At 38.8% G+C, this 27,170-nt stretch overlaps 2 protein-coding genes and 1 non-coding gene across 4 annotated transcripts in view; 2 read left to right on the plus strand and 1 right to left on the minus strand.

Annotated features, from left to right (window-relative positions):
• Positions 1 to 7,668, minus strand: part of LOC133530596 (solute carrier family 41 member 2-like) — a 138,478-nt gene extending 130,810 nt beyond the window's left edge. The window contains exon 1 of one of the 2 annotated variants that reach the window (XM_061868560.1): positions 6,246 to 7,668. The gene's annotated coding sequence lies outside the window, so the exon portion shown is untranslated. Of the gene's footprint in view, positions 1 to 5,951; positions 6,158 to 6,245 lie in introns of those variants that run through there. The other variant, XM_061868561.1, reaches the window with a different exon arrangement.
• Positions 5,251 to 5,332, plus strand: Trnal-aag (transfer RNA leucine (anticodon AAG)). The gene has a single exon. It is a non-coding gene; the product is annotated as a tRNA-Leu (tRNA).
• A 202-nt stretch (positions 7,669 to 7,870) lies between the features above and the next one.
• LOC133530595 (germ cell nuclear acidic protein-like) lies at positions 7,871 to 20,653 on the plus strand. Its single transcript, XM_061868559.1, has 9 exons — positions 7,871 to 8,154; positions 8,238 to 8,359; positions 10,068 to 10,172; positions 11,516 to 12,194; positions 14,372 to 14,459; positions 14,923 to 15,015; positions 16,825 to 17,016; positions 18,547 to 18,654; positions 19,535 to 20,653. The coding sequence occupies exons 1-9, from the start codon at positions 8,124 to 8,126 to the stop codon at positions 19,791 to 19,793; spliced, it is 1,677 nt and encodes a 558-aa protein (XP_061724543.1). The 5' UTR covers positions 7,871 to 8,123; the 3' UTR covers positions 19,794 to 20,653.
• Positions 20,654 to 27,170: the final 6,517 nt, after the last annotated feature.

Consider the following 27,170-nt stretch of genomic DNA (forward strand, 5'->3'; position numbering starts at 1 on the left):
TCTTTATATTCTGTTCATATGTTGTCTGAAACTTACGGAAGCAATTTATGGTGTTCGGGGTGTCCCCCTTAGGATGACTCAATAATAAGCCTTTTCATTTGTGTGAGATGTTTTAAGCAGCATCCTGGTAACGACACTTGCGTTCGTGGCTGTATAGCCCTATGCGAGAGAGGATCCCACGTCCACACACGCGGCAGGTGTATGCCTGCCCAGGTGGGCGAGGGTTGCAACCTATATACTATTGCAACCTAGGCACGCGTAAAAAAAGCGAGCGACGCGACGTACGACTTTCAATCTGGAGGTCGTGGGTTCCAACCCCGAGTCGTATCCATGACTTTTCCAGAACTTATGTTCCACGAGTAAAGGTACCATATAGCGGTTGGCGCTTACGTCATTATTAACGACGCTTCAATACTAATGCAGTGCTCCGCGACCTAAGCGCCAACCGCCACAAGGTACCTTTACCTGTGGAAGTGGAACGTAACGTATCATCTGATATTTAATTACTAGTCGCTTTTCGGTGCAGGAAAATCGCGTGAGGAAACCGGACTAATTCCAATATTGGCCTAATTTTCCCTCTGGGTTGGAAGATCAGCCCGCGTAGCTAACATACCAATCATTAACGTTGGCTACGCAGGCAGATGACTTTCGCTTTCGTAAAAACTAATGTCTATGCAAATTTTTGAAATTAGTTGCCAAAGCGAACCCCAGGCTCAGATGACCGCGTGGAACGCGAGAAAGATGAGATGAATCAACTCGATTATTTAATTTTTTTTTTTGGCCCATGTATTTTGTTTGAATCATTTATTAATTTGACATTGTTAATCGTTTATTTAATTTTCAGTAAGTGGTGTATTGTTTTTTTGTATTGTACAATTATATTCAGTAGTCGATTATTTTAGTAAAATTGTCCTAACTTTTCTATGGCCAGTTGTAAGGACGTAAGTAAATTAAAATGAAATATTTTCTAATGTAAGAAAAAACTACCTAGTCGTATGCAATAGTTCTGTAAAAAAACAGTGTTAAATTATATATTCCAAGACGTTTTACAAGCTAATAGAACTAACTCCTTTTACCAGGGCGCCCCGCTTTCTAGCAGCTAGATTGCTTAAGCGTTTCTATATTTACCTGACCGTGACCTTACGGACCTCGGATCGATAATGGCGTGGCCTTGAGAGGTCACAGGCAGCCCGAGGGATGCGTTGCTAGACTGGATTGTATTGGAGTTAGAAAGGTCCGACGAATAAGTTTATATAATACCTCACGAGGCTCTGCGTACAATAAATTGTATTACTGATAAATAACTATTACCTATGACGAGTATGACTTTCAAAATAAAAAATGTATATAGATGAAAAATATGAACAAAGAATAATTTATATTGTTATTTGTGACGTTCCACAGATAAATATATGTATGTATGTATGTATGTAAACACTTTAGTGTACATGAGGGACAGGTAAAGATACAATAATAATGTTGGCAATGTACAAAGGCGACCATAATGTACCCTTAGCCGAGGAACGTCACAGTTATTATTATAAATATATATTCTTTTCGTAATAGGATTCAAATTTAAAAAAAATTGCTCTGGAACTCAGAAACTAACTTCACCTAATTACCCATATTAAAAAGTCGCGTTACATAGATATTATAACTTACATAGTTAACAAACAATGGAAAAACTAAACCATTGATAGTATCTTCAAATATTGTAGAGATCCTAAACGAGGACTTTTGGAACCAAATTCAACCCGTAAGTAAAAAAATTGTGATCCTTTCCCTCCGCGGATAGCAACTGAGGGCCTACCGCGAACCACGTTCGACGTGTTACCTCTCTGTCGCACTTGTAAATTTGCACATAAGTGTCACAGGGAGGCAATACGTCGTACGTGGTTCGCGGTAAGCCCTCTGATTCTTAGCCGACATATTGGCGAGAGGTGGCTCGGAACTGAGGGTGGCAGGACCGGAGCCAATCATACCTCTGCCTTATGCCTGGCTCCGGAACATGCTGAGATGCAACACCAAGGTAAAACACCAACAGTACTGGTCTAACCTAGGCACGTGCAGGCAGGCGAAGGAGGCCCTCCCGACAATCGACCCCGGTTTGTCGAGGAGGCTGAGACAGCTGAAGAGGCCACAGCTCCGGCTTTTGACTGGGGCCATAACCGGCTACGCCCCACTAAACAAACACCTATTAACCCTACGTGTTACAGATAGCCCCCTCTGCAGAGCGTGCATGGAGGAGGAGGAGACAGCCGCCCACGTCATTCTTGAATGCCCAGGGGTGGCAGAATACCGGGCACAATACCTCGGTTCCCCGGGGTCTCTCCCAGAAGTCGTCGGCAACATCAAGGGTCTGCTAGGCTTCCTGGTAGAGTTGGGTTGGCAGGAGTAGTGCCGTCAACCCACCATCACGCAAAATAGGCGCGAATTGCGACGTCGAGTTGCGGAAACCCAGCCCGCGAATACGAATAACGAATAAATAACGAATTCTTTTTCACCTTGACTTTGAGCCCCGCTTGGCCCCGCGACCCCTTAAAGACGGCTTTGTGAATTTTGTGATCCCTCAGGGTTCGCAACCCACGAGATTTTATAACATTACCTACTGTGGAAGTACATTGTGTGGTTCCTAGATTATCAAGCGCGTTAGAGCGAATAGGGTCAAAATTCAAGTCATTATGTTATCTGTGGTCGTGCACGTATAGGGACGTCAAGTTGTGCCAACCTTAATTTAATAATTGCTCGGCAAAAAGCCGGAAAGTCGAAAGGAGTGTCGCCCCACTGAAATTTTGTGTTAGTCAATCAAAATGTATAGTAATCAATCACAGCTTTTTGTAATAGCGGAAAAAATATATATATATATATATATATATATATATGTATGGAATGTACATATATATGGATAAAATATGTATGAAAACAACTTACAGGGATCAATGTAAGATCGTGTAGGTATTACGCGGGAAATCACTTTAAACGCGATGCTATTAACTTAGTTTTACTATATTTGATTTTCCCTCCGCAAATACAGAAGATGTAATAAGATACATGTAGGTAACCTTTAACAATTATAATACAAGGGCTAATAAATAAGGCAATAAACATATAGCCAGTGTTGCCAGGTGAGTGGAAAAGATTTGTCGTATTTGAGTGTCAAAATTATCGAACCGTTGAAAAAAAAACTATACGCCTATCAAGAAGCAAGTAACTCCAAACATTTCTTGCAAAATAAGCTTAAATTTCCAATATATAATCAAAGAAAACATAATTTTCGACTAAACTGCGCAAAAATCAGTTTCACATAATAGATCCAAACGGTTTACAGGGCATTTCGACATTTATGACTTACACCAAGGAGCCAAACATCCTATTTCTGAGAAAAAGTGTCATATTTTGCTTCAAATACTAGACTTTTTGGGTGTCATCATCTAAGAGCTCAAATTATCGTACTTGTGCATACAATAATGCTCTCTGGAACGTACATCGTACCGGAGCCCAAATTATAGTACTTGTACGATAATTATCGGACGCCTGGCAACACTGCATAGCGACCGTTTTCCAGCTGGGCAGGAAAACCGCGCGTGCCTAGTTATGCCTATAAATAGAGCGATTAAGCAATTTTCTATTCTAATCACGATTATGTGAGGAAAATGGAAAACACGTTTTGTACGTTTGGGCAGCCCCGGGGTTTTCAAAATAAGCACTGTCGATACGTCATGATATCATCAAGAAATTTAAAAAAAAAGAACGGGTTGCAATCCGGGAGTGCCGGCAGAAGTGAAAACTTAAATATTTACGTTGTGCATTTTTGATATTTTGGAATGGTTAGGGAATAATTTTGCACGGATTGCTTTAATTATCAGTATAAAAGTACTATCATTTATGTGGTAAAATACAATATTCATTTATTAAGCTATCGTACGCAAACTGGACGGTTTATATTACATTAAAAATTTAACTACTGGCTTCAATGACATTGTTACACTTTTTCGATCAGGTCACGTGTCCGTCTTACGAATTTTCAATCTGTCGAATCTGTCGGTCACGTGACAAATAGTACACAGCGCCTCTAAAGAAGTTTTCACTTCAAAAAAACGTTCCGTTCAAGAGTTCCGTACTTCACGTCAGTCTCGCTGGAAGGTAGACTTCTTAAAGGTTTTCCTGTAATCTTGTATAGGTAAAGATTTCTGTGTTTCTGTGTTTTTTTTATACAAATTTACACCCAGTAGTTTCGGAGATAACGGGGGTAAATAAATGGTCAATTTCTTGCCTATTTTCTGAAATAACTTCGAAACTATTTAACTTAACATTTTTGGCATTTGGGTTTGATATATGTAGTGAGGTGTTAGAATTGTTCATTATGAAAGTTCAGACGCGTTAACAATAAATAATATATAACAACTCAAAAACTAAACTAAAATAAATTACTATAGCAAATAGGGAGCGATATATGAACACAAACTTTGAAATAGGTACCATAGTCATCTCTCTCTATCACTCTTCGATATAAGTGCGACAGTGACACATGCGTTTCGTTCGCCACGTAGCGTTAACGATTGGCGTGCTGGCTACGCGGGCGGACAGCCCGCGGAGCTGACGGTCTTTCCATCGCGATACAACCGGCTGACTATTGTTTTAATTCATGATAGCATCTAAACTGTCATCTGAAAAAGTATCAGCCAGTAGGAGACGATGACTGACGATATATATCTACGGAACTCTTGAACGTTTTGAAATGATGTAAACATAATATTTGGCACCATCTACAACAATCAAGATTGTCGCAGTGTAGTACTTATGGAGGTTGTTCGTCTGTTTTATTTACTACACTTTGCTAATAGTAATAAGTATATATAAATTGCTAACAAATTAGCTACCGATATTTTAAGATATGTTAAATAGCAATTAAGAAAACTTTTCATATCATTTACCGAAAAAAAAAACATAATAATTCGATTTACAAATAATAACTGACAAGATGTTTAACACTTTCTGCCATGTCAACCATCATTTTATTTGTCAACTATTGTTAGGTAAAAGAGGTCGATATTTTAACAAAAGTTTAATTCTTTGAATATCAATAGTTCAATACCTATTATTACAACATGTAATTACAAGTTCTTACCGATTACATGTGAAGAATAAATTACATAAACATTATCACTATTATCAGTCAAATTCTATGTATAGAATGAACGAATACTATCTTACAGCTTGTATGTCATAATTTCGACATCTCAATCAAGTGGTAGCGTGGCCGAGCGGTCTAAGGCGCTGGTTTAAGGCACCAGTCTCTTCGGAGGCGTGGGTTCGAATCCCACCGCTGCCAATACTTTTTGGTTTTTATTTTTACAATTTAGACAATTAAGTACATGGAAATTTAATAAATGTAGTTTTATTTTCAATATGAAAATTTTTGTTGCATGTTTTAGAATTATATTCTTTAATATATTATTATTGCACAACGTTGAGACGAAAAAATCTTAGTAATATATCATAGTATTACAATCATAATACATTCATAATACATTACGCATTACTAGGATTTTTTCGTCCTTATATAAATGAACCCACGATTTTGATAAGTTGTCCACTTGATATTTTTATTTTATACGATGTGGAAAAAGATAACATATATATAACTGTAAAGTAAATACAGTGTATGAAACCACGTGGTCAGCATGCGAAGCGAACAACATATCGATTCTAGAATCTCCGTCCACATTTTTGTACCTAGGTTTTCATAGAACATCTTGATAATTTCTAAGAACGAAAAGTCCAATCTATACAGAAATGCAACATCCAAAAAATCTCTACACACGACATTTACTAGGTATGCACTGTGTTCTAAAAAAAGCACCTTGATAAACTTATTTCACGTAAAATAAAACAAAACCACTACTTTTCTACACGTTCTAGTCACATTTCGCCGTATTTTACGCACTCACCATTACATGGTCGGTTATTAAATCGTCCACACCGTTCGGTAACTGACGTCAAACTGAACGTCGGTGATTTTTCGGCAAAGCAGACATTCGATTTTTGAAAACAGCTGAGACCAGCCTTAATAGACCCTTTCGAACCCTAATCGCGTACAATTCACGGTTCAAGCCATTAAAACGCGGTGTCTAGCCAATATGGCCGCCGGTGTCAGAGGTCACTACCGCGCCGCACTGCAAATTCAAAATTCGAACTCTTTCATAACCTAGAAACTTGATCATATAAAATTGAGCACTAAAAACCTTTTTATAATATTTTAGGCGTCCATGACAACATTCAAGGCGCTGCATTAGGTGAAAACTAGATTATTCACGCCGTAATTCGATGTTTGCAACGCGATTACTACGCATGCGCCAAGTTTAAGGCCAGGGGTGAAATTGACAATTGGAAAATGGCGGCTGAATGGATAAACAAAGTTTTGAGGGTTAGATATAAATAGTACATCTCGGATTCGTTTGTCTGTTTCCTAATAAATAAAAGTTAACACTTGACCCAGATGCGCGTTGCACTGGCACGTCTCAAATATTGCGTAAAATGAAATGAAAGGTACGCCGGCAAGGTTCTGCTGGTAAACACCATGAAATGCTAAATTTAAATTTAGCTCTGTGCACGCGGAAAAATAATTAAAGTAATTATTCTTTGTAGTCATTCGTTACTTCCTCAACGAGGGACTGTTACCTTAATTACAAAGTGACAAAATTGTAAAATCTTTTGCGATGCAAAATCAAACTCACTTAAAGAAATTATTGAAACTTGTTATCATCAATTTTCATGCATACTAAAATGAGAAGTGCAACTTTTGACAGAAGGCACTATTCCTAATTCAGCAAATCAGCACGGAGAGAAGAACGCCTGGCTATAGGAAAAGTCTGAGTAGGTAGTAGGTACTACCACTGGACCGACTGAATGGATGAGCTCTCGTGTGCTTTATAAGTATATCGTATAAGCCGTCACATTATTGTATAAGTACCATGTAGTGGTAGACCGTATACTAGTGGTATAAATGTCGCAGTCAACTTGTAAGATTCAGCATTTTACAAACGCGATGGGTGTCTGAGGGTGACCTGTTTTGTTCATCTATATTATCTTTTATACCACACCACCATCCTCGCAGCCACTAAAATCTCAAGGTCACCCAAAGCCGAATCAGACCACCCCACTATCCTGAAGCCAGCCAGATCCAAAAGTCTCCCCAGCCACACGCGTCCCTAATAAGTCAGACGAACTCCAGATTTGGTGGACACCCCAGCGTTGTTCATAGTTTTGATGAGTTCGCCACGCGTGATAAATTAAAGAACTAATTCGACCAAAATGCCGCGGCAAATTGAAAACCGCGCTGTTAATGTCATAAGGTATCTATATTACAAAATACGGACTTTTTACAGGTTACCTTCGGCCATTTTACAAACGGCGTCGTCATTTTATAAACTTTTTACGTATTAATCATCGACGATTTCTTATATTTTTTCACTAAACACTCGCCCGTAAAGAAAAAAACTTACTCTAAATTACTCTCTTCTTGCTTATCGTTGACGATGGAGAGCAGCCTTACGTACACCCTAAATCCTATGTGCCATCTAGCGGTAGATAGTAGAGTTAGTAGAAGTGCCATCTAGTGGTAGATAGCAGAACAATATTTTGTGACGGGCAGAGCTCCAAGAAGCACAGTCGTACAAGTAATAAAAAGCAGATGGCGCATATACACCTGAACTGTCAATTTTAACGTATGGATATTAATTTCTACTTTTCACTTGTACGATTCGTTCTACGTTTTACTACAATATTTTGAGCGTGCTGCACTTATTTCAAAAGTGATACGGATACAGATTTTTTAAATTAAAAATAGTGTAGTAAGTATTTTCAAGCCAAGCGTATTGTATTATCGTAATGTGATATTTTCATAAGATTATTCGTATATACAGGAAAATTATACATTTCATTATTCCTATTTTCTTAACAGCTGATTTACCAGTAACGTAGGTATAGCGTTGAATTTGACATTTACTCATCTCTCAATACAATACAAAAGTAACGGCCGCAATTTCTTCAAGCTCAATCATGAATTAATTATTTTATTTTAGTATTTTTCTACTTTCCACGCACTCTTTTGTAACCGCAAAATGGAAACTAAGAAAACACAAGTCAGAAGCCGTAAGTGTTAAATACCCCGTGTCTAACATTTGTGTAACGTGTGTGTGCATTTTAATTACTACAAAAAGTCGTATTGTTTTCAGGCTTCAATAAACTGTCTTTAAAGAAAAACAAGACGAAGCTTGAAGAAATTAAAACCAATCGAAGTCCTGATGTGTTAATTCTAGACGACTCGTTTGATAGGTTAAAGCTGGACTTCCCTCGTGTAAGTTTAAATATTTTTTAAATTCAGCAGCAAATGGTTCGAACAAATATTTTCGTTGCCTTGTTTTGGACTCTGTCACGCTTGTATTTCTTTATTTTAACAAATAAATACCTAAAGACGATGTGCTATTGCATGTCTTTTTAGCTGTAGAATACATTTACCATGAGAACTTTAAAAACTAAATTTCATCTGATGCAAAACAGTCTACACTGACCGTATTGTGCGTGAGGAAATTGTCTCACGCGTATGCTCGGTCAGTGTGGACCCGGCTAATATGTAAAATTTATAAATCAAATATATGGCTTTCATAAGTAATACAAAACTAATTGTTATAAAGCATTTTTAAATATTTTTTGAATAAATAGACACATCAAGATTGTTTACATTTCTTTTAATGCTAGAAAAATGAACTTATATGCATGTGTTCAAAATTATCTTTACAGCATCATTCCTGGAAATGAGAACATTTTGAAAACCTTAGCTGTTTATCCATTTCTGACTGTACCTGATATTTATCATTCTGTAGTAATTGATAAATCATTAAAGTCAATTATTTTATCATAATTATTTTTGGAAATGATTATGTTATTTGTTGTTTAGTGTTAGAACATGCCTTGCACAACTGATAATTTGATCTAATCTTGATAGCTAGTATATTTTAGTTGGTGTTTATTCATTACATAAATATACTGTGTTAAAATAATGTGCTGTCAAAAAAATCAGATAAAAGTAATTAATTACAGAAGGTTTAGTAATAATCTAATATTAGATAAATGTTACAAAAACATATCTTTTCTTAGTCTTACAGCTTGCCCTTCTTTGTGGCCAAAATTAACATGCTTGCAGAGTTGTACATCGTACTGCATGCTATCACCCACTCTCACCCGTTGTCTCGTGATGTAGCTTTCACACTTATATTTTTTGGCCCTACTGCCAGTAAAAGAAATGAGCATATTCCCATCTTACATGGGCATTTTCTTGGACTAGATCACTCACCGTAATAAATAAATAAATATTATAAGGATATTCTTATACTAATTGACCAAGTCCTAATTAGTAAGCTCAAGAAGGCTTGTGTTTTGGGTATTCAAATAATGATATATAAAATATATAAATACTTATATACATAGAATCACATGATTTAAAATTACACAAATTTAATGTCCTTCCCGGGATTGAATTCAAAGCCAGGAGCATCAGCTTCATATGCAGAGTTACTACCCACTAGGCCAGACCAGCCGTCAAACAGTTTTCTCTTGCCTTTCTTCAAAACTGTGTAGCTGATAGACAACCGGAAATCTCCTCTAAACGTTCACAGTAGTTATAAATGTTGGAGAATTTTTCTTTTATTTTTAATTAAAATTAAAATTAAATTAAATATCATTTATTTTCAGGCAACTATGGCCCATATATACATACCTTACAGACTAACATACAATCATAAAAATCTTAAAATATAAATATCATTTTGACGACGCAGTTTTCCACTGTCCACTGTCTCCTCATAGTAGACAAATCTCTGTAGCCAGGTCTGCCAAAGTAATTGTGGGAGCTGGTTCTTTCTTTGATGCTGATCTGTTGATGTTGTTTTCTTAGAATGTGTTGTGTTCTCTGTAGCGTATGTGCGTACTGGGGTACATAATTTTCACAAATTTTTAATTATCTGTAAAACAAGATCAATTTAAGGAAACATTTTTTATAATTTCAGATACAATCTACACCTAAACTGGGATCTCCTATAATTATAAATGACTCGGATGAATTTGAAAATGTCTTACCAAAAGCGGTGAAACAACCCAGCAAAGCTGGTAATGTAAGTAACTTGTCACATTTTATACACTTTTGTCACTATCACTTCGATATGTTCTTTTTGTCTTTAGAAATGGCTTCCATCAAATTTATGATGCTCTCGCCAATGTCAAATAAGTGCTCCTGGAGCATGACATTATATGGTACTTGCTTTTAGTAAAATGATAATCAAACAAAAACATAAATGTGAAATGAGAGCCAAGTTCAATTTTAAGAATATGTGTCTTTGTTGACTCGCCAACAAAAGAATTGAAATCTATATGGGTGCCGAGTTCTGTGCTGTGTAGAAAATCCTGAAATTATAAAGGATATGACTTGGCTTTATTTATTTATTTGTGATTCTCATAGATGACGTCATGCGTAATATGGTATCGACACCGAGAGGTATACCATGGGACGCGAACGTTTTAGAGGACTTGGACTAAGCGGACGACATTGTGTTGATTTCGCCTACTCTTGCTCATCTGCTAAGCCAAACTTGAATCGGTTTCCTAGGGCTTCGAAGCTCGGTCATCATCATGCTTACGCTCCTTTCGCTCATACAGTCGTCCTTGCGCCTTCGCCTTTACCAGGATCTCAGTTTATATTTTTTGCGTAGCCTAAGAAATGCCTGCAGGTTTTTGCCCCGTCAGATAGTTTAGCCACTGTGTTGTGTCCTAACTTGGCCTGCAGCTCGGCCTTCGGCCTCGCAACAAGATCAATGTGGTTTGTCGAGGGCTAGAATCTCCCTTTCATGGCCCCCAGCAACAGCACACAACTTATGGATGTTCCAGTTCATCCTTGACACAACTATTATTGCATCCGAATTCTTATGTCCTGCAAGTCGGTTCTGCTTGCACCGTGATGTATAGGGATTTTTCGTTAGCTTAAATCACTCCCGCCCCGCCATTTCGCGCGTATTTGCGCGCCCACGCCACTTAAAACTTTTATCTAGATTTTTTTTTTCACATTTTCCATGTTGGCGCCCCCCTACCATTTGACGCCTAGAGCGGCGCCTCCACTCGCTCTACCCTAGATCCGGCCCTGCTTGTAGTAGTACAATGCCTGTAATATAAGTATTTAGTCGTATCATAACAGGTTGTCAAAGAAAAGGCAGAGAACCGCTAAACATGGAAATTGCTTCATGTCTTACTGATATGCTGATGATGAGTAAGTTACTCATTAGAGATAGAGATTTATGATCTTCAAATGAGCATTTTTTTAACCCTTTCCCCGCCAAAGATGGTGCGGTTACAGCCTAAATTCAACCTTCGTGCATTCCGAAAAGGTTCTCGATGATCAAAGGGTTAATTGTTTGATTATCTTTCACTGTATTGCTTAACAAATATCTCCTTTACCTTCTTCCAGGTTTCCTTTAACCGCTCCAACGAATCTCCTCTTCGAGAGAATTTAAAATCCAGACCCAGTATAGGAGGGTGGTCACCGGCCCAACAAATACTATGTGCCACACCGAGAACTGAACCTGTACCCTCAACGCCCAAAGACAAAGCCAACGAGTCGCTAGAAAAGTGCTCGATAAAGAAAATACATCACTCCCAAAAGAAATTACTTGACGATATTTACGGAGAGGTATGGAAGTCCATACCGAGTTTGTTCAAAACTGTGTCACATAAAAATGACATCGATGGAATCCCAAAGAAACTAAACTTTAATGATGATGATGATGACAGTGATAAGGAAAATATTCATGTAAGAATAAAAAAGACCAAAGAACTATATTTGACAGATTCCGACAGAAAACACTTAACTAAAGATGCAGAAGGCGAGAAATCATCGAAGAAGAAGTTATTTACTGAGAAAATTGCCACACCACAGCCGACTGTCAAAAAGACTGACAAACCAGCCGGGACAGCAGTCAAGAGAAATGTAAACTCAACTGTCAAGAAGAAATTACCGCCGGGTAAATCAGTGACGGAATTGGTAAAGTATTTGGAAGAAGACGTGGACAGTTTAGTGAAGCGGGTGGAAAATGTCGATGTTACTCCGGATAATGTTAAGAGACTGACTTTCATGGGATCTTTGGCAGGTAACAGTTGACTTTTTATAAACTTTTACTTAGTTTTACCTGTTCTTGTGTCTCTTTGCAATGTGATAGTTATGCGGTTGGTTGGTTGGTGTAATGAAAAAAAAAATAGTGTTTCACTCGGGGGGTTTGAAACCCTCGCAACGCTCAAGATTCCACTTTTCGAACCACTCGCTACGCTCGTGGTTCAATTCTGGAATCATTCGACTGCTTAGTTATTAGTTTTACAAAGTTGTAATTTAACTGCTTGTGCCAATATTTATACCCAAGCAAGCAAAAGATTCCAAAATTGAACCACGAGCGTAGCGAGTGGTGCAAGAAGTGGAATCTGGAATGTTGCGAGGGTTTCAAGGCACGAGGGTTAAACAAACGTTGTCTGCGACTTGAACACAAAATGTTCACCACACTAACACGAAGAAAATACACTAACTATAAAATACCGAAACAAGCAAACCAAACCAAATCCAAATTTACGTAATAAAAAATTGATCATTCAAAATCAATTTCTGTAAGAAATCTGATGTGTAGAATGAGCACTCTATGCTTACTTATTTCTCTATAGAACCAAAGAGAGTTAGAAATAGAGGTGGATTGTCAAACTTTGTAGCCACAGTAAATTTACTGCCATCTTTCGACACATGATTAAACTTTTAGAACGCCTTTTGACTTTGATCCTTATTATTTCACTAATATGTGTTAAAGTTGTTAAATATCAAAAAGTGGCACCATCTACGAGAGCATAGGTCAAAGGTTATGACGCCATCGCTCGAAAAGATGCCACCGATAGTACTTACACTTACTAACCGCTTAATGCAACCCTATGAGATACAGAACATTACGGCCCAAAGAATCTGGAATTTCCTGGATTCAACGGGCATTAGTAATGATTATGGGATGATGGTATGGGCATTGCGAATGTCATCTCGCTTTGTGTGGTAGGGCACAGCACAGCGGATGTCATTCCAGATCTAGAGCAGAGCCCAACTGGGGAAGTACCTACACCTTACAGAAAACAGCAGCCAAATATTCCAAATAACACTAGACCCTACTCATAGTGTATTGTTCCTGCCGGTGAGTAAGGTTGCCAGAGCTCAACGAGGGGGGGCGGGTTTAGGGTCGGCAACGCGCATGTAACTTCTCTGGAGTTGCAGTCGTACATAGGCTACGGACACTGCTTACCATCAGGCGGGCCGTATGCTTGATTGCCACCGACGTAGTATCCAAAAAAAAAAATTTAAAGGACCGTCACTATAGATCGCTCCTGGTCGACGTGGCACTCAAAGGCCCACAAACTCCAATAATAATAAAGATTGACTACAAGTCGTCACGACCAAGTTGCAGCTTTCATACACCAATATCTTGCCTTCAAATACAACTTCATCAACGATAGGACCGCTTACTATAAATACACTCCTCAGATTGTACTAGGATCACCCGATTACAAACTTTACTGGGACAGAACCATAATTACAGACAGAACTATCCACTACAATAGACCTGATATTGATATTACAATTAAAAAAATGCAATATTACTTCATGACAAAACTGCAATAGTACATTACGATATAAGTGCGAAAAATAGGAAATTGGAAACGAGTGGCGATAAATTAAAACATGACCGAAGGGAGTGTTTTAAATCGACACGAGTTGTGAATTACCTATTCGTACATGTATCGTACAACGTTTTACAGTACATATGGCCCTTTAAATGTTCGGCACAGTAACGTAATATGCTAATTTTCGCACTAGTGCGAGACAGTAGTACTATATGTACTGTAAAGACTGTTTATCTGATCGACGTTGCTATTCCAAACACCCACAATCTCACCACTACACACACCGAAAAGATCAATAAATATACGGTGAATACCGTAAAAACTATTCCGATTATAATTTCATCCACTGGTGTTATCCCTCGTTCTCTGCATACCAGCCTAAAAACTCGATGTTCATCCACTCACATATATCCTCCTGCAAAAAGCTGCTGTTATGAACACATGCAGGATAGTTCGTAAGTTCCTAACTCTAGAACATTAGGATTTTATTTTACACTTTCTGTATTCGTTTGGCCAAAAGCCCGCGAATATTGGAATAAAACTTCCTCCAATCGGAGAGACAAGTAAAGAAATATGATAATAATACTTACCAATAAGACAAATTGTTGATATTGTCTTTTAGACTACAACGTCCCGTCGTGGCGGTGTCACCCCGAAGCGTTCCAATATCGGGACAACTACAAGAATCTACGTGAACAGCTCACACGCAGGTATTATTTGCTATCATTAATATCATTTGCTCTCTCCTCTCCCCTATACTCTGTATCTTTAGGTATTTAAATAAAAGTAAAAAAAAATCTACCCTCAAATGGCTCCTCAAGCCAGTTGAGGGTAGATGAAAACATTACATGATCAAATAATGTAGATTAAAGTCAGGTCGTTCAGTCACATATCCAGGCAGTTTTAGTTAACATTGTCAGTCGAAAAAGGCACGAAAATCAAATTTCCTATGGGACGATACACTTTGCGCCGACATTTTCTATATTTCCCGCTTTTTTCTAATGACAGAAATTGCTTGACAGACTATAATATTTTAAGGATTATAACGTTCTCGGATTACATTATTTAATTAAAAACTACAATTCCTTGGCTTTCCATGGCCTTTCCATTTCAAATCAGCACCATTTACGTGCGAGAGTGACAAAAAATACAACTTGCTTTCTTGTACTTCAGGTTATACGAGGAATTCAACCGGGTCGTATTCAACAACGCCCTCGACAACGATCTGCCAATCGTGTGGGACAGCAAGCTTAGGAGTACCGCTGGGTAGGTTTAATAACATTATACAACGATCTGCCGATCGTGTGGGACAGAAAGCTTAGGAGTACCGCTGGGTAAGTTTTGATAACATTATACAACGATCTGCCGATCGTGTGGGACAGAAAGCTTAGGAGTACCGCTGGGTAAGTCTAATAACATTATACAACGATCTGCCGATCGTGTGGGACAGAAAGCTTAGGAGTACCGCTGGGTAAGTTTTGATAACATTATACAACGATCTGCCGATCGTGTGGGACAGAAAGCTTAGGAGTAGGTACCGCTGGATAAGTCTAATAACATTATACAACGATCTGCCGATCGTGTGGGACAGCAAGATTAGAAGTAGCGCTGGGTAAGTCTAATAACATTATACAACGATATGCCGATCGTATGGGACAGCAAGCTTAGTAGTGCCGCTGGGTAAGTCTAATAACATTATACAACGATCTGCCGATCGTGTGGGACAGCAAGCTTAGGAGTGCCGCTGGGTAAGTCTAATAACATTATACAACGATCTGCTGATCGCGTGGGACAGCAAACTTAGGAGTTCCGCTGGGTAAGTCTAATAACATTATACAACGATCTGCCGATCGTGTGGGACAGCAAGATTAGAAGTAGCGCTGGGTAAGTCTAATAACATTATACAACGATATGCCGATCGTATGGGACAGCAAGCTTAGTAGTGCCGCTGGGTAAGTCTAATAACATTATACAACGATCTGCCGATCGTGTGGGACAGCAAGCTTAGGAGTGCCGCTGGGTAAGTCTAATAACATTATACAACGATCTGCTGATCGTGTGGGACAGCAAGATTAGAAGTAGCGCTGGGTAAGTCTAATAACATTATACAACGATATGCCGATCGTATGGGACAGCAAGCTTAGTAGTGCCGCTGGGTAAGTCTAATAACATTATACAACGATCTGCCGATCGTGTGGGATAGCAAGCTTAGGAGTGCCGCTGGGTAAGTCTAATAACATTATACAATGATCTGCCGATCGCGTGGGACAGCAAACTTAGGAGTACCACTGGGCTATTAACATTAGTATATGGGCATATAAACCTCATCGATTTCGATGCCGGCGGCCCCAGCAATTATGGATTACGCCTGTTATGGGCTCTAATGTGGCTGGCCAGGCCAAACGTGGTTCCGTGCCTATGTCGAAAGTTTAAAGGGCCATTTGTACTGCAAAACGTCGGGGTATTCCCATCTGTATCCGCCCCATGTGACCACCGCCATACAAGAGGCGGGCACAGATGGGAATGATTTGTATGTAGCGCCTATTCCCATCTGTGCCCGGCGGGGACACCAAAACGTCTTACGATACAGGTGCGAATAGGTAATGTCCCTTCTGTCGTGTTTTAATTTATCGCCACTCGTTGCGAATTTCCTACTTTCCGCACTTGTATCGTAAATAAGAATAACTATTTTGATCTTTGTCTATTTGATGTAAAATCTAAAATTGGATGGTGAACAGGTATTCAAGTTCTATTTTGGAATATTCAGTACCACGATTATTAGCGGGTATTATATTATTTGGTATACCAAATGAACCTTTAGGTACTCTAAGGCCACAATTACGTTATCATAGAAATGATCATACCTATATATGGGATCCTATACGCCAAATTTGTTAAAATTGTTGTTATTCAATTAACCTATGATTTGTGCCCGGCGGGGACAGATGGGAAAGAAACTATCCTAACTATTAATTAAATGAATTATAATTAAGTTAATAAATGATAATTAATTAAATAAATGATAATTAATTAAATAAATGATAATTAATTTAATTTAAGCTAATGATATTTCAGTACCACAACAAACCGCCTCGTAAAAACGTCACGGGGCGATCGGATCCGCACTTCATCAATAAAACTCTCAATGAAAGTTCTGGACACTCCACAACGAGTCCGAGACACTCTAATACATGAATTGTGCCACGCTGCAACATGGCTGATTGATTCGGAACTCAGGGCTGGACACGGGCCGCTGTGGAAGAAATGGTAAGCATTTAAAATAGGAATAAACATGAAAAATCTAGTAGAAATTTTGCACTTCCTCGATAAAACTCTCAAAGTTCTGGAGACTCCACAACGAGTCCGAAACACTCTAATACATGAATTGTGCCACGATGCGGCTTGGTTGGTCGACTCAGAACTCAGGACTGGACTTGGACCGCTAAGGTAAATCGGAACTCGTGTCGATTTAAAACACTCCCTTCGGTCGTGTTTTAATTCACCACTCGTTGTGATTTTCCTATTTTCTGCACTTGTATCGATCATAAATAACTACTTCACTACACCAACTGGTAAAGGCCCTCTTGATTGTTCAAAAACTAATGAGAAAGTTGCATTTTATCCACATGTGTGTTTACTTATGTTACCTGGTAGAATTGACAAGTGATCATTTTGAATGAGAAATCCTTAATTAAGTTCTTTTGTATTTGATTTGGTTTGTGTTTTTTTGTTATTTCATAGTTAGTATTTTCCTTGCGTTGGTGTTGTGAACATTTTTTTGTTTCACTCGAAGGCAAAATTTGTTTAACCCTTATCTTGTCATCTTCCTCTTGCTCGGGTATCAATATTAGCACGAGCGGTTAAACAACAACTTTGCCCCCTTGTAAAACAAATAACTATTTATTAGTTAATGTAAAAACTTGGACGCTAAATATGACCTACTTCCTGATTTCCGATTGAGCTGACATTTGGCACACATATGTAAATCGGATGAAAATGCAATATTATGATGGTATGGAGCTGATGTGAGGATAGAGACAGGAGGTGGCCATGGGAACTTCGTGATAAATCAACGCAACTTACTGACTTTAAGATACGTACGCTCTTTTCTTGAAGGTTTGAAGGTCGTATCGGTCCGGAAATACCGCTGGCGACAGTTCATTCCCCAGCTCAGCTGTGCGAGGCAGACATTTTTTCTAAGATCACTTTCATGTAACAGCTACGGGTACAGCAACCAGAGCAGCTCCTCATTGATCCATTGATGTCTGACCTGTATAGTCTGAGGCCTGGGTGGACGCTCGAGTTGTGTGTGCAGGGGGGTAGGGGGGGGGGGGGGGGGGGGGGGGCGTGCGGCGTGCATGTTCAACAAATGCAAACGTATAGGAGCGGCCGCAGTGCGCGCTGCTAACATGAGCCCGATGCCACGCCGCACGCTCCGCTTCGAGCGTCCACTCAGCAGGGACCCGTCCACCCCTTCCCAGAAAAAAACCTTCAAGGCTTAGCCGTTCATCGAATAGCACCAACTATTGGCTCTCCCTTTGAATGGCTAACCCGTACATTTGACTTAGCTCTAGGTAGGGGTTTCCCTTTCAGAGATACCGCTACATGAAAGGGTAATTCAAGGGTAATTCCTTAAAGAAAATAAAAAACTACTTAAGTATATGCCCGTCCCCCCCAAAATCATTAAAATGCATTTTTCCTGCAATTCTGATCCTTCTCTGAAATTTATTAAACTTTCTGGCCCCCCATGAAGAAGGTTTGCCCACCGCTGGTATTGGCATTCGTTCCTGTCCCCAGGGCGGCCCGCGCCGTGCGCGCCGTGCCCGAGCTGGGCGACATCTCGCGCTGCCACGACATGGAGATACACTTCAAATACACCTACAAGTGCACCAAATGCGGTTACAGGTACGTCTTTCCTAAAACAAAAAAAAAATCTTCGTAAAACTTCCTAAAAACAACGCCAATTATTATTTCTGCTCGAGGTGCGTCTGTTACTCTGTATAGGGGCCGCGTTGGATGGTCTGCCGTCTTGTGACCTAAATCGGAAATAAACTGGACTTTTAGTACACTTCACGCCAAAACAAGTGCTCCTCTACAGTTCACGTACTTTGCACTGTTTCCTCTACAGTGCACGTATACTAGACATAGTAGGTTCTGCCATCTTGTGAGATTCATTGTAAGCCTATGCTTGACAGGTATACTTCTTTCCAATAAACACTATACTTAATTAAGGTCACAAGACTGCACGGCAGACCCTCCAATGCGCACTATCCCCATAATATTCATATGATAAATACTGTAACCACTAATTTGATGGCTGAACTAGATGACACTGTACGGCCCCATAGAATTTGTATATGGAAGGTGGAGGTAAGGAATACAATCTCCATAGGCAGAACTGCTACAAGTGTCCAGCTGTCAGCTATAAATAATAGTTCCAAATCTCCAGAGTAGCGCTAGAGTAGGTAAGAACCTAGGCGTTATTGACGGAGTGAAGTGCGCTGTCTATGATTTGAATCTATTTTAAAATATTCTAGGTGTTGTAGCGCCATCTATTTAAGGGTTTTTGACAGACACTTTTTGGTACATGGAGATTATATTCCTCACCTCCACCTATAATTAATTGGTAGTTGCTGGATTGTCAAACATTATCAATACTTATTCTCAATTTTGCGTCAAACTTTTTAGTGTCTCAAATACTCACTTCGTTACTATTTGTTTACATTTCTCGCCATTCCTATTTAACTCTATTGAGCATAAGCTAATTTGTACCGTCTGTTTGCAGCATCCATCGCCACTCCAAATCCATAGACACTACAAAGAAATGCTGCGGATACTGCCACGGAACATTCGAGATCATAGTCAACAGGAAGACCAAAGACGGCCACGTCGTGTCCACACCGGCGCGCAAGGGCGGCGCGAACGAATTCGCCATGTACGTGAAAGAGAACTATGGGACGATGAAGGAAGGGAAAACTCATGCACAAGTTATGAAGACCTTGGGAGAACAGTTTTCGGCTAAGAAAAAACCTAAGGAGGCGTAACCCCTCAATTTCTGGGGGTCTAAATTTATTAGACAAAAAGCGAACTAAAAGATTGCTTCGTAGTGTCCACACCGGCTTGCTAAAAGGGCGCGAACGAATTCACCATGTACGTCAAGAACGCCGATGAAGGAAGGGAAAAAGCATGCACAAGTTATAAAGATCTGGGGCAGTCTTCTACTAAGAAGAAACCTAAGGACACTAAACGCAGTAGTTTAAATTTGCCAGCCAAAAAACGGTCTAGAAGTTTGAATATTAGAGTTGAATTTTGACTGTCTTCGTTGACCTGATGCGTCGTAGAAAGCGAGGGATAAGCTGTTTTTATACTTTCTGTATTTTAGATACTAAAATGACACTTTGTTTACCTATCTAAGATATAGTTCGTGTTTTCCACGATGACGCGCAGATTTGTCAAATGTAACCTTTAATAATATGACGATACGGGTCACGGCGTGCGTCTTCGTGAATGACACGATATATACCCATTTATTTAGCAACTATAACCTCTTCATGTTTAAGTTGCATTTTGTTGAATATACGAGTACATGGAGCAGATCTGCTCCTAAGCATACCAAAGGTTAAGGCTTACGATCCTGCCTAGGACTATAGTTCAATGAGATTTTAATCATTTTTAATAGGAACAGAGTTGCATCGGTTCAATTTTCAAACATAAAACAAATCTGTTTCTTACACTGTAGATTCCAATTTCACTGAAAAATTTATCTTTTCCTTGTATGGCCTTAGGTTAAAGTCTGTCCACTCAAACATTATAGTAAAAAACCTAATAGAATTAGTAGATTGGGTAATCGAATTGTTGCTGTAATCAAGACTCGGAAACCGGTTACATATCCAAACCGTTATCATATTTATAAGCCTTTTAATTCCGGTTTCACTCGAAAAACCGTTATTTTCAAACTGGTTTTTATGAGAACCGTTCTTGTCCAATTAAACGGTTTAGAACAATAAATACCGGTTTCTTTCTATGTCGGTGTCTATGTTTACGTAGCACACCACCAGGCCGACCGGCCGTTGCGTCGGTCGTCGAATAAACCAGTTTATTAGGTTACAATAAAAATCTTAAAACGTTCGAGTTCTTATAAAAGTTCGGGGGAAAACCGAAATAAACCGGTATTTTAAAAACCGGTTCCGAGCTTTGGCTATAGTATCTAGAATAGTAAAAATATAAAATAGTTTTATCATCAACATATATTATCCCACAGCATCATTTGACTGCTATTTTTACTTTAGTTTCTTCAAAGAAGTACTTTTTGTACAGATTTCGACACTATGAAATTGTATATTAACTTATTTAATTTTGCAACTTATCTCGAGTATTCGGAGATATTATAAACTTTATATAAGGTAAGTATACATTAGTTTGTTTAATGTATTTTGTAAGACAGTTCTCCGGAAGACTGATTTTAGATATTTGTACTGTATATAACTTGTTACCTATTGTGTATACATAATATATTTATGACTTGAAATCGCAATTTCGAATAATTGTGTGTATTTTTCACCTGATGTATTTATTCTTTTGGACGGTACCTAAATACAAAAAAAGCTTACGGCCCTACAGACATTTCCGGGTTATTCCCACTAATCACCACCAACTTAGGAATTATTTTTCTAAGATGTTACCACTAGGACATGTGAGAAAAGAAGTCTCAGCTGTTACCACTGATAACAACTTTGTGATAATGATAATTAGTGAGAATAACCGCCTATCCTTCAAAATCTTTACATGACGTCTTAAAACTATAACCTAGGTACCAATCGGTCTTGAAAATATTTAATAATATTCCTGTTTGTAAAAGTGATTTATTATGAAATGTTGAAGAGTTTTACTGTTATAATGTAACGAATGCACATAATGTTGTACGTATAATTAAATAATTATGATTTTTATATTTAGTTTTTTAGGGTTCCGTAGTCAACTAGGAACCCTTATAGTTTCGCCATGTCCGTCTGTCTGTCTGTCCGAGGCTTTTCTCCGTGGTCGTTAGTGCTAGAAAGCTGAAATTTCGCATAGATATATAAATCAATAAAGCCGACAAAGTCGTACAATATAATCTAAAATATTTTTTTTATGGTACCTCCCCTAGACGTAAAGTGGGGGTGAATATTTTTTTTTTGTTTCAACCCTACAGTGTGGGGTATCGTTGGAAAGGTATTTTAAAATTAATAGGGGTCTTCAACAAATATTTTTTTGATAAAGTGAATAAATTCGAAGATAAACGCACCAAAAGAAAAAATGTCGCCGCCGCTCTAACTTTTGAACCATAGGTCCAAAAAATATGAAAAAAATCGTGTAAGTAGAGCTTAAGAAAGACATTAAATGAAAACTATAGCGGACATGATCAGTTTAGCTGTTTTTGAGTTATCGCAAAAAGTTTCTCTTTCGTAGTAAAAAGACTGTACATCCACAGTTAAACGTTATTACGACACCCATATAACCATTTCGGTCGCAGAATCATCAAAGTAGTAACTAAATGTCAGATGTGTCGTAACGGTGTCGAAACAGTTACTACACTTTGTGACTGTGTTCAGTTTTGGTTACTTAGTGTGGTAACAGTGTGCACACAATGTTACCAGAATTGTTTCAGTAACTAAATGTGGTCGCCGTGTGTACACATTTCGGTCCCAAGGTGTCGAAACATTTTATACACTGCGTTCAGTTTGTGACCAAATCTGTACACAATGTGTCGTAACGGTTACAGACCTGTTTCGAAACATTGTGACTGCAAATGACAATGTTAAATACCTCTTGAAAACCAAAGTTTGTCAAACTATTAGTGTGTTCTGTGCTCATCACAATGTTACCAGAATTGTTTCAGTACCTAAGTGTGGTCGCCGTGTGCACACTTTTCGGTCACAAGGTGTCGAAACATTTTATACACTTTGCGTTCAGTTTGTGACTAAATCTGTACACAATGTGCCGTAACGGTTACTGAACTGTTTCGAAACATTGTGACTGCAAATGACAATGTTAAATACCTTTTGAAAACCAAAGTTTGTGAAACTGTAGGTACTATTAGTGTGTTCTGTGCTCGTAATGATAGTAGGTCATCATGATTTCGCTTAGGTTATGGAACTTCAGATTTACTTGGATTCTGATTTGGGTTTGCATTATTATTGTTACTTTTGACCTGGATGTGGATCAGATTCTCATGATGGAGTCAGAAGTTGCTATCAGAACTAATGTACATGTCCACCGTGTTTGGGCTCATTAGATTTGCCCTGACAAGCACTATCGATCTAGATCAGGTCCAGGGTCCCATGATGGTGATGGAGTCAGGGGTTGGTCATCAGAACTGTTAATAAACTCATTATAAATCCATCGTGTTTGGGCTCATTAGATTTGCCCTGACGAGGACTATCGACTTAGAGGTCCTGGGTAGGGTCTCATGATGGAGTTAGGAGTTGGTCATCAGAACGGCAATTCTACTCATATAACTCCATTATATTATTATGGGTAGCCAACATGCCAATCGTTTACGCCACGACAACGAAACGCTATCTGTCTCTCTATCGCACTAACATTCACAAACGATTGGCATCTTGGCTAGGCACCATGGGTGCATAGCCAACATGCCAATCGTTTACGCTACGACAGCGAAACGCTATCTGTTTCTCTATCACACTAATATGCCCAAACGATTGGCATCCTGGCTAGGCAGCATGGGTGCATAGCCAACATGCCAATCGTTTATGCTACGATAAAGAAATTCTATCTGTCTCTCTATTGCCCTAATATGCACAAATTGGCATCTTGGCTAGGCACCGTGGGTGCGTAGCCAACACGATTCAAGCTATACAATTCATGCTGTGACTTTCTGCAAATTTAGCCTTAAGCGCATGGTCTTTATTTATACCTGCAGTCATTTACTATCTCTTTCATTTTCCATTGGTGTGAAAGAGATAGAATACTTAAGAGCAAGGGTTATAGGTTGGTAGAAATAATAAATAAAATACTTAATTCGCCAAGGATAATAATACATTCAACATCTGTTGTTTTGGTCTCATGGACTAAAACAACAATGGACCGAGAACACTGCCTTGCGGTACTCCATACCTAATTTTTCGGCGTTCCGACGAATACGTTATCTCTTCTCTAGATTTCATGCATATCTGGACAATCTCAGTATATTGTTCCCTATTTTCTAGATATGATTTTAAGAGCTCTAAGGCGTTTCCGCGGATACCGTACTTATACAATTTAGTCAGAAGGATGTCGTGCGCAGTTTTATTAAAATAAAAATACTTTCAATGTGTCTGGGTTAGCGTTGTTCATAATATTCCAAATTTCAAATCGATAACTTAAGTGGTTCTCGAGATATTTAGCGATGTGACAGACGGACGGACGGACAGAGCCGCACCATAAGAGTTCCTTATGTACCTTTTTGATACGGAACCCTGAAATTAGCTAACGCCCCTCTTGTAGGTATGTGAATGCATTTTGCAAACTGTTGATACACACTATAGCTAAGCTTTTTACCCAGCGTTGACACCACTGCCTATACTTATACCTTAATGCAAAGAGATAAGGCTTACTTTTGGTCAAGTATATTGCTGTTAGATGTATAAGGTGTATGTATGTCTAGTTGGAACTGAACCGCCTGACTCCAGAACAGACAAATCGCATTTACGCCACTGGCCGCTTTCTCAACTGCACGCTCAATTAGGTTAGCTGTTTGGTGCAAGTGACAAGTGTCCTGGGTTCGAATCCCGCTAAGGGCATTTATTTCTGTGATAAGCACAGATATTTGTTCGGGAGTGAGAGCGAGAGCTTACCGCGGGATTTAGTCAATTTGTGTGAGAATGTCCCTATAATATTTATTTATATGTTTATTATACATATCGTTTTCTGAGTACCCGCAAAACAAGCATTCTTGAGCTTACCGTGGGGCTTAGTCAATTTGTGTAAGTATGGCTCTGTAATATTTATTAACCTATAATACTTATTTACTCCGTTGGCTTTGGCTCAGTGATCCAAAACAAGCCCACATACATTCTCTCAAGGTATGTAAAATATAATTCGTTCAAAATAAATTTAAAAATGCAAAAATTACTGCCTTGGGTGAGACTTGAACTCACGGCCTCTGGATAGGTAGTTAAGTCTCACCCAAGGCAGTAATTTATCCACTTTTGAATTTATTCTAAGCTTAATAGCATCGTTCGCAGACGTTACTGCTTGTAAAAAAATTATTTAAAAATGTTTAAATTTTTGCTTGTTAAAATTAATTTAGGTCAAAATAATTGCTACACAACATAAAATGTTGATGACATATATTAACTTACTAAAGAAAAAGTGACCAAGCCCTGAGTGGCCGAGATCGGACTCGAACCGGCGCGGCGTTTTTAGTTTATGCTGCCCTGACCACTAGACTACCCGGCCACGGCAGTACTCCTCCCAAATTCTGGAGTTTGAAAGTCTAGGCGCCTTTGATCAAATCTAGAGGGCTAGGAGTACCTAGGTACGTGCTTGGACTTCCCATTCTATGTGGCTTTGCAATGTAGATTGTGGACGTCAAAAGACCGCTCGTCTCTTAACCCTTCGACCACAACCCAAGCTCAAATGAAGGCAGGAACCGTTCGTAGTGGAGAAAACTGCTATAAACGAATTAAGATTTTAACTCGCTTCATTCGGACGAGAATTGACTAACTCGCATTGTGGATTAAGCTACGTTTAAGGGTAACTTTTATGGCATTTCCTGAATTTACTGTGTATGCACTACACTGTGGTTGGACTGGTATAAATTAAAAAAAAAACCGTACAAGTGCGAGTCAAAGTCGAGCAAGGGTTCAATTACGCAAACAACGGAAAAAAATACGTTAGTTGGAGCCTCCCTTAAATATTTATATTATACTGCTTTTTAGTATTTGTTGTTACAACGGCAACAGAAATACATCATCTGTGAAAATTTCAACTGTCTAACTATCACAGTCCATGAGATACAGCCTGGTGACAGACAGACGGACGGACAGTGGAGTCTTAGTAATAGGGTCCCGTTTTATCTTTTGGGTACGGAACCCTAAAAAATACCCTAATTAAAGTTTAGGTAGGCGAACTTAGACGGCATGGCGCAGTTCGCCCCCTAACCATAACCTTTAAGAAAAGAAGCTTGCGGATTTTTATTCTCAGTAGTTACCAGTGGTAAAAGGTGGGATTTTTTTTCCCAGGAGTTACGAGTGGTAAAAGGTGGGGAAAAAAATCCCAGTAGTTACCACTGGTAACAACTTAGTGGTAATTAGTGCCCTAAAAAAATATTAATAGTGAAAATCACGCATGTAAATATTACGTCGTCATTGATACTACACCTTGTATTCGGGATACGTCCGAAAGGTACAGAATATCGGATAGTTACAAAAATGGTTTCTAATACATGATGGAATTATGGATGATTTCGGAACTAGGCGACATTTTTAATTAGTCTGAATTAGGAAGGACCTTATATGTTGTTGAAAAACATAGAATCGACGTTTAAACTGCGTCTCGTGTTTTCTTTTTCACAGAACCGTACAAAATTGCTCAATAACGTAGGTAAGTATTGGAAAATAGCTAAAAATAACATTTCTATAATAGCCACTAGGTCACTAGACCCTGCCTACGAAGCAGCAGGTCCTGGGTTTGAATCCCAGTAAGGCCAATTATTCTGTACGTTCAACACGAATATTTGTTCCTAAGTTATGGATGTTATCTATAAATGCTTAAATACCCACAGTCCAAGCTTTACTTAGTTTGGGTCTTGGTCGAGCTGCGTAAGATTATCCTCAAACATTTATTTTTATATTTTATTTATTTACAACACCTGCGACAAAGAAAATATATTTATTTACCCACGTGTGTGAAGCTCGTTATTTTTCCAACAAGGGTCCCAAATCCGCAATCTTCAAACCCTGACCCCTAACAACGTTTGCATAGGATTGTTTGTTGGTCCACAATTTTCTCAACTATACCGTACATAGCCTAGTTTGGGGCTGCTAGTGTTTACATTAAAAGATTATCAGTGTAGTAGGAGAGACGGCTGAAATTTCGTCAGTCGTTAGATGAGCGTCGTGTACAATATTGTCAAGTGACACGTCACCCTATATTATAAATTCGAAAGCACATCTTAGACAGCAGCATCATTCAGTATTATAACATTTCATAAACAGCTAATTTGCGATGCAGTGCGGCCCTTCATAAGGTGTTAGTGTCCTGTTCAAGCTTCTAATAAAGTATACAAACCCAGATCCGATTGAATTTATAAGACCGTAATACGGATACAGATGCGAAACGTGGACACTGCATGACACTCAAGGAAGAAAATATGCTAGTGGATGTGGATCTGCGCGAACTCCGAGTCAAAAATTGACGAGAAGTAGCGCAAGACCGAG

The sequence above is a fragment of the Cydia pomonella genome, chromosome 23, assembly GCF_033807575.1.
Source record: "Cydia pomonella isolate Wapato2018A chromosome 23, ilCydPomo1, whole genome shotgun sequence".
Classification (NCBI taxonomy): Eukaryota; Metazoa; Arthropoda; class Insecta; order Lepidoptera; family Tortricidae; genus Cydia; species Cydia pomonella.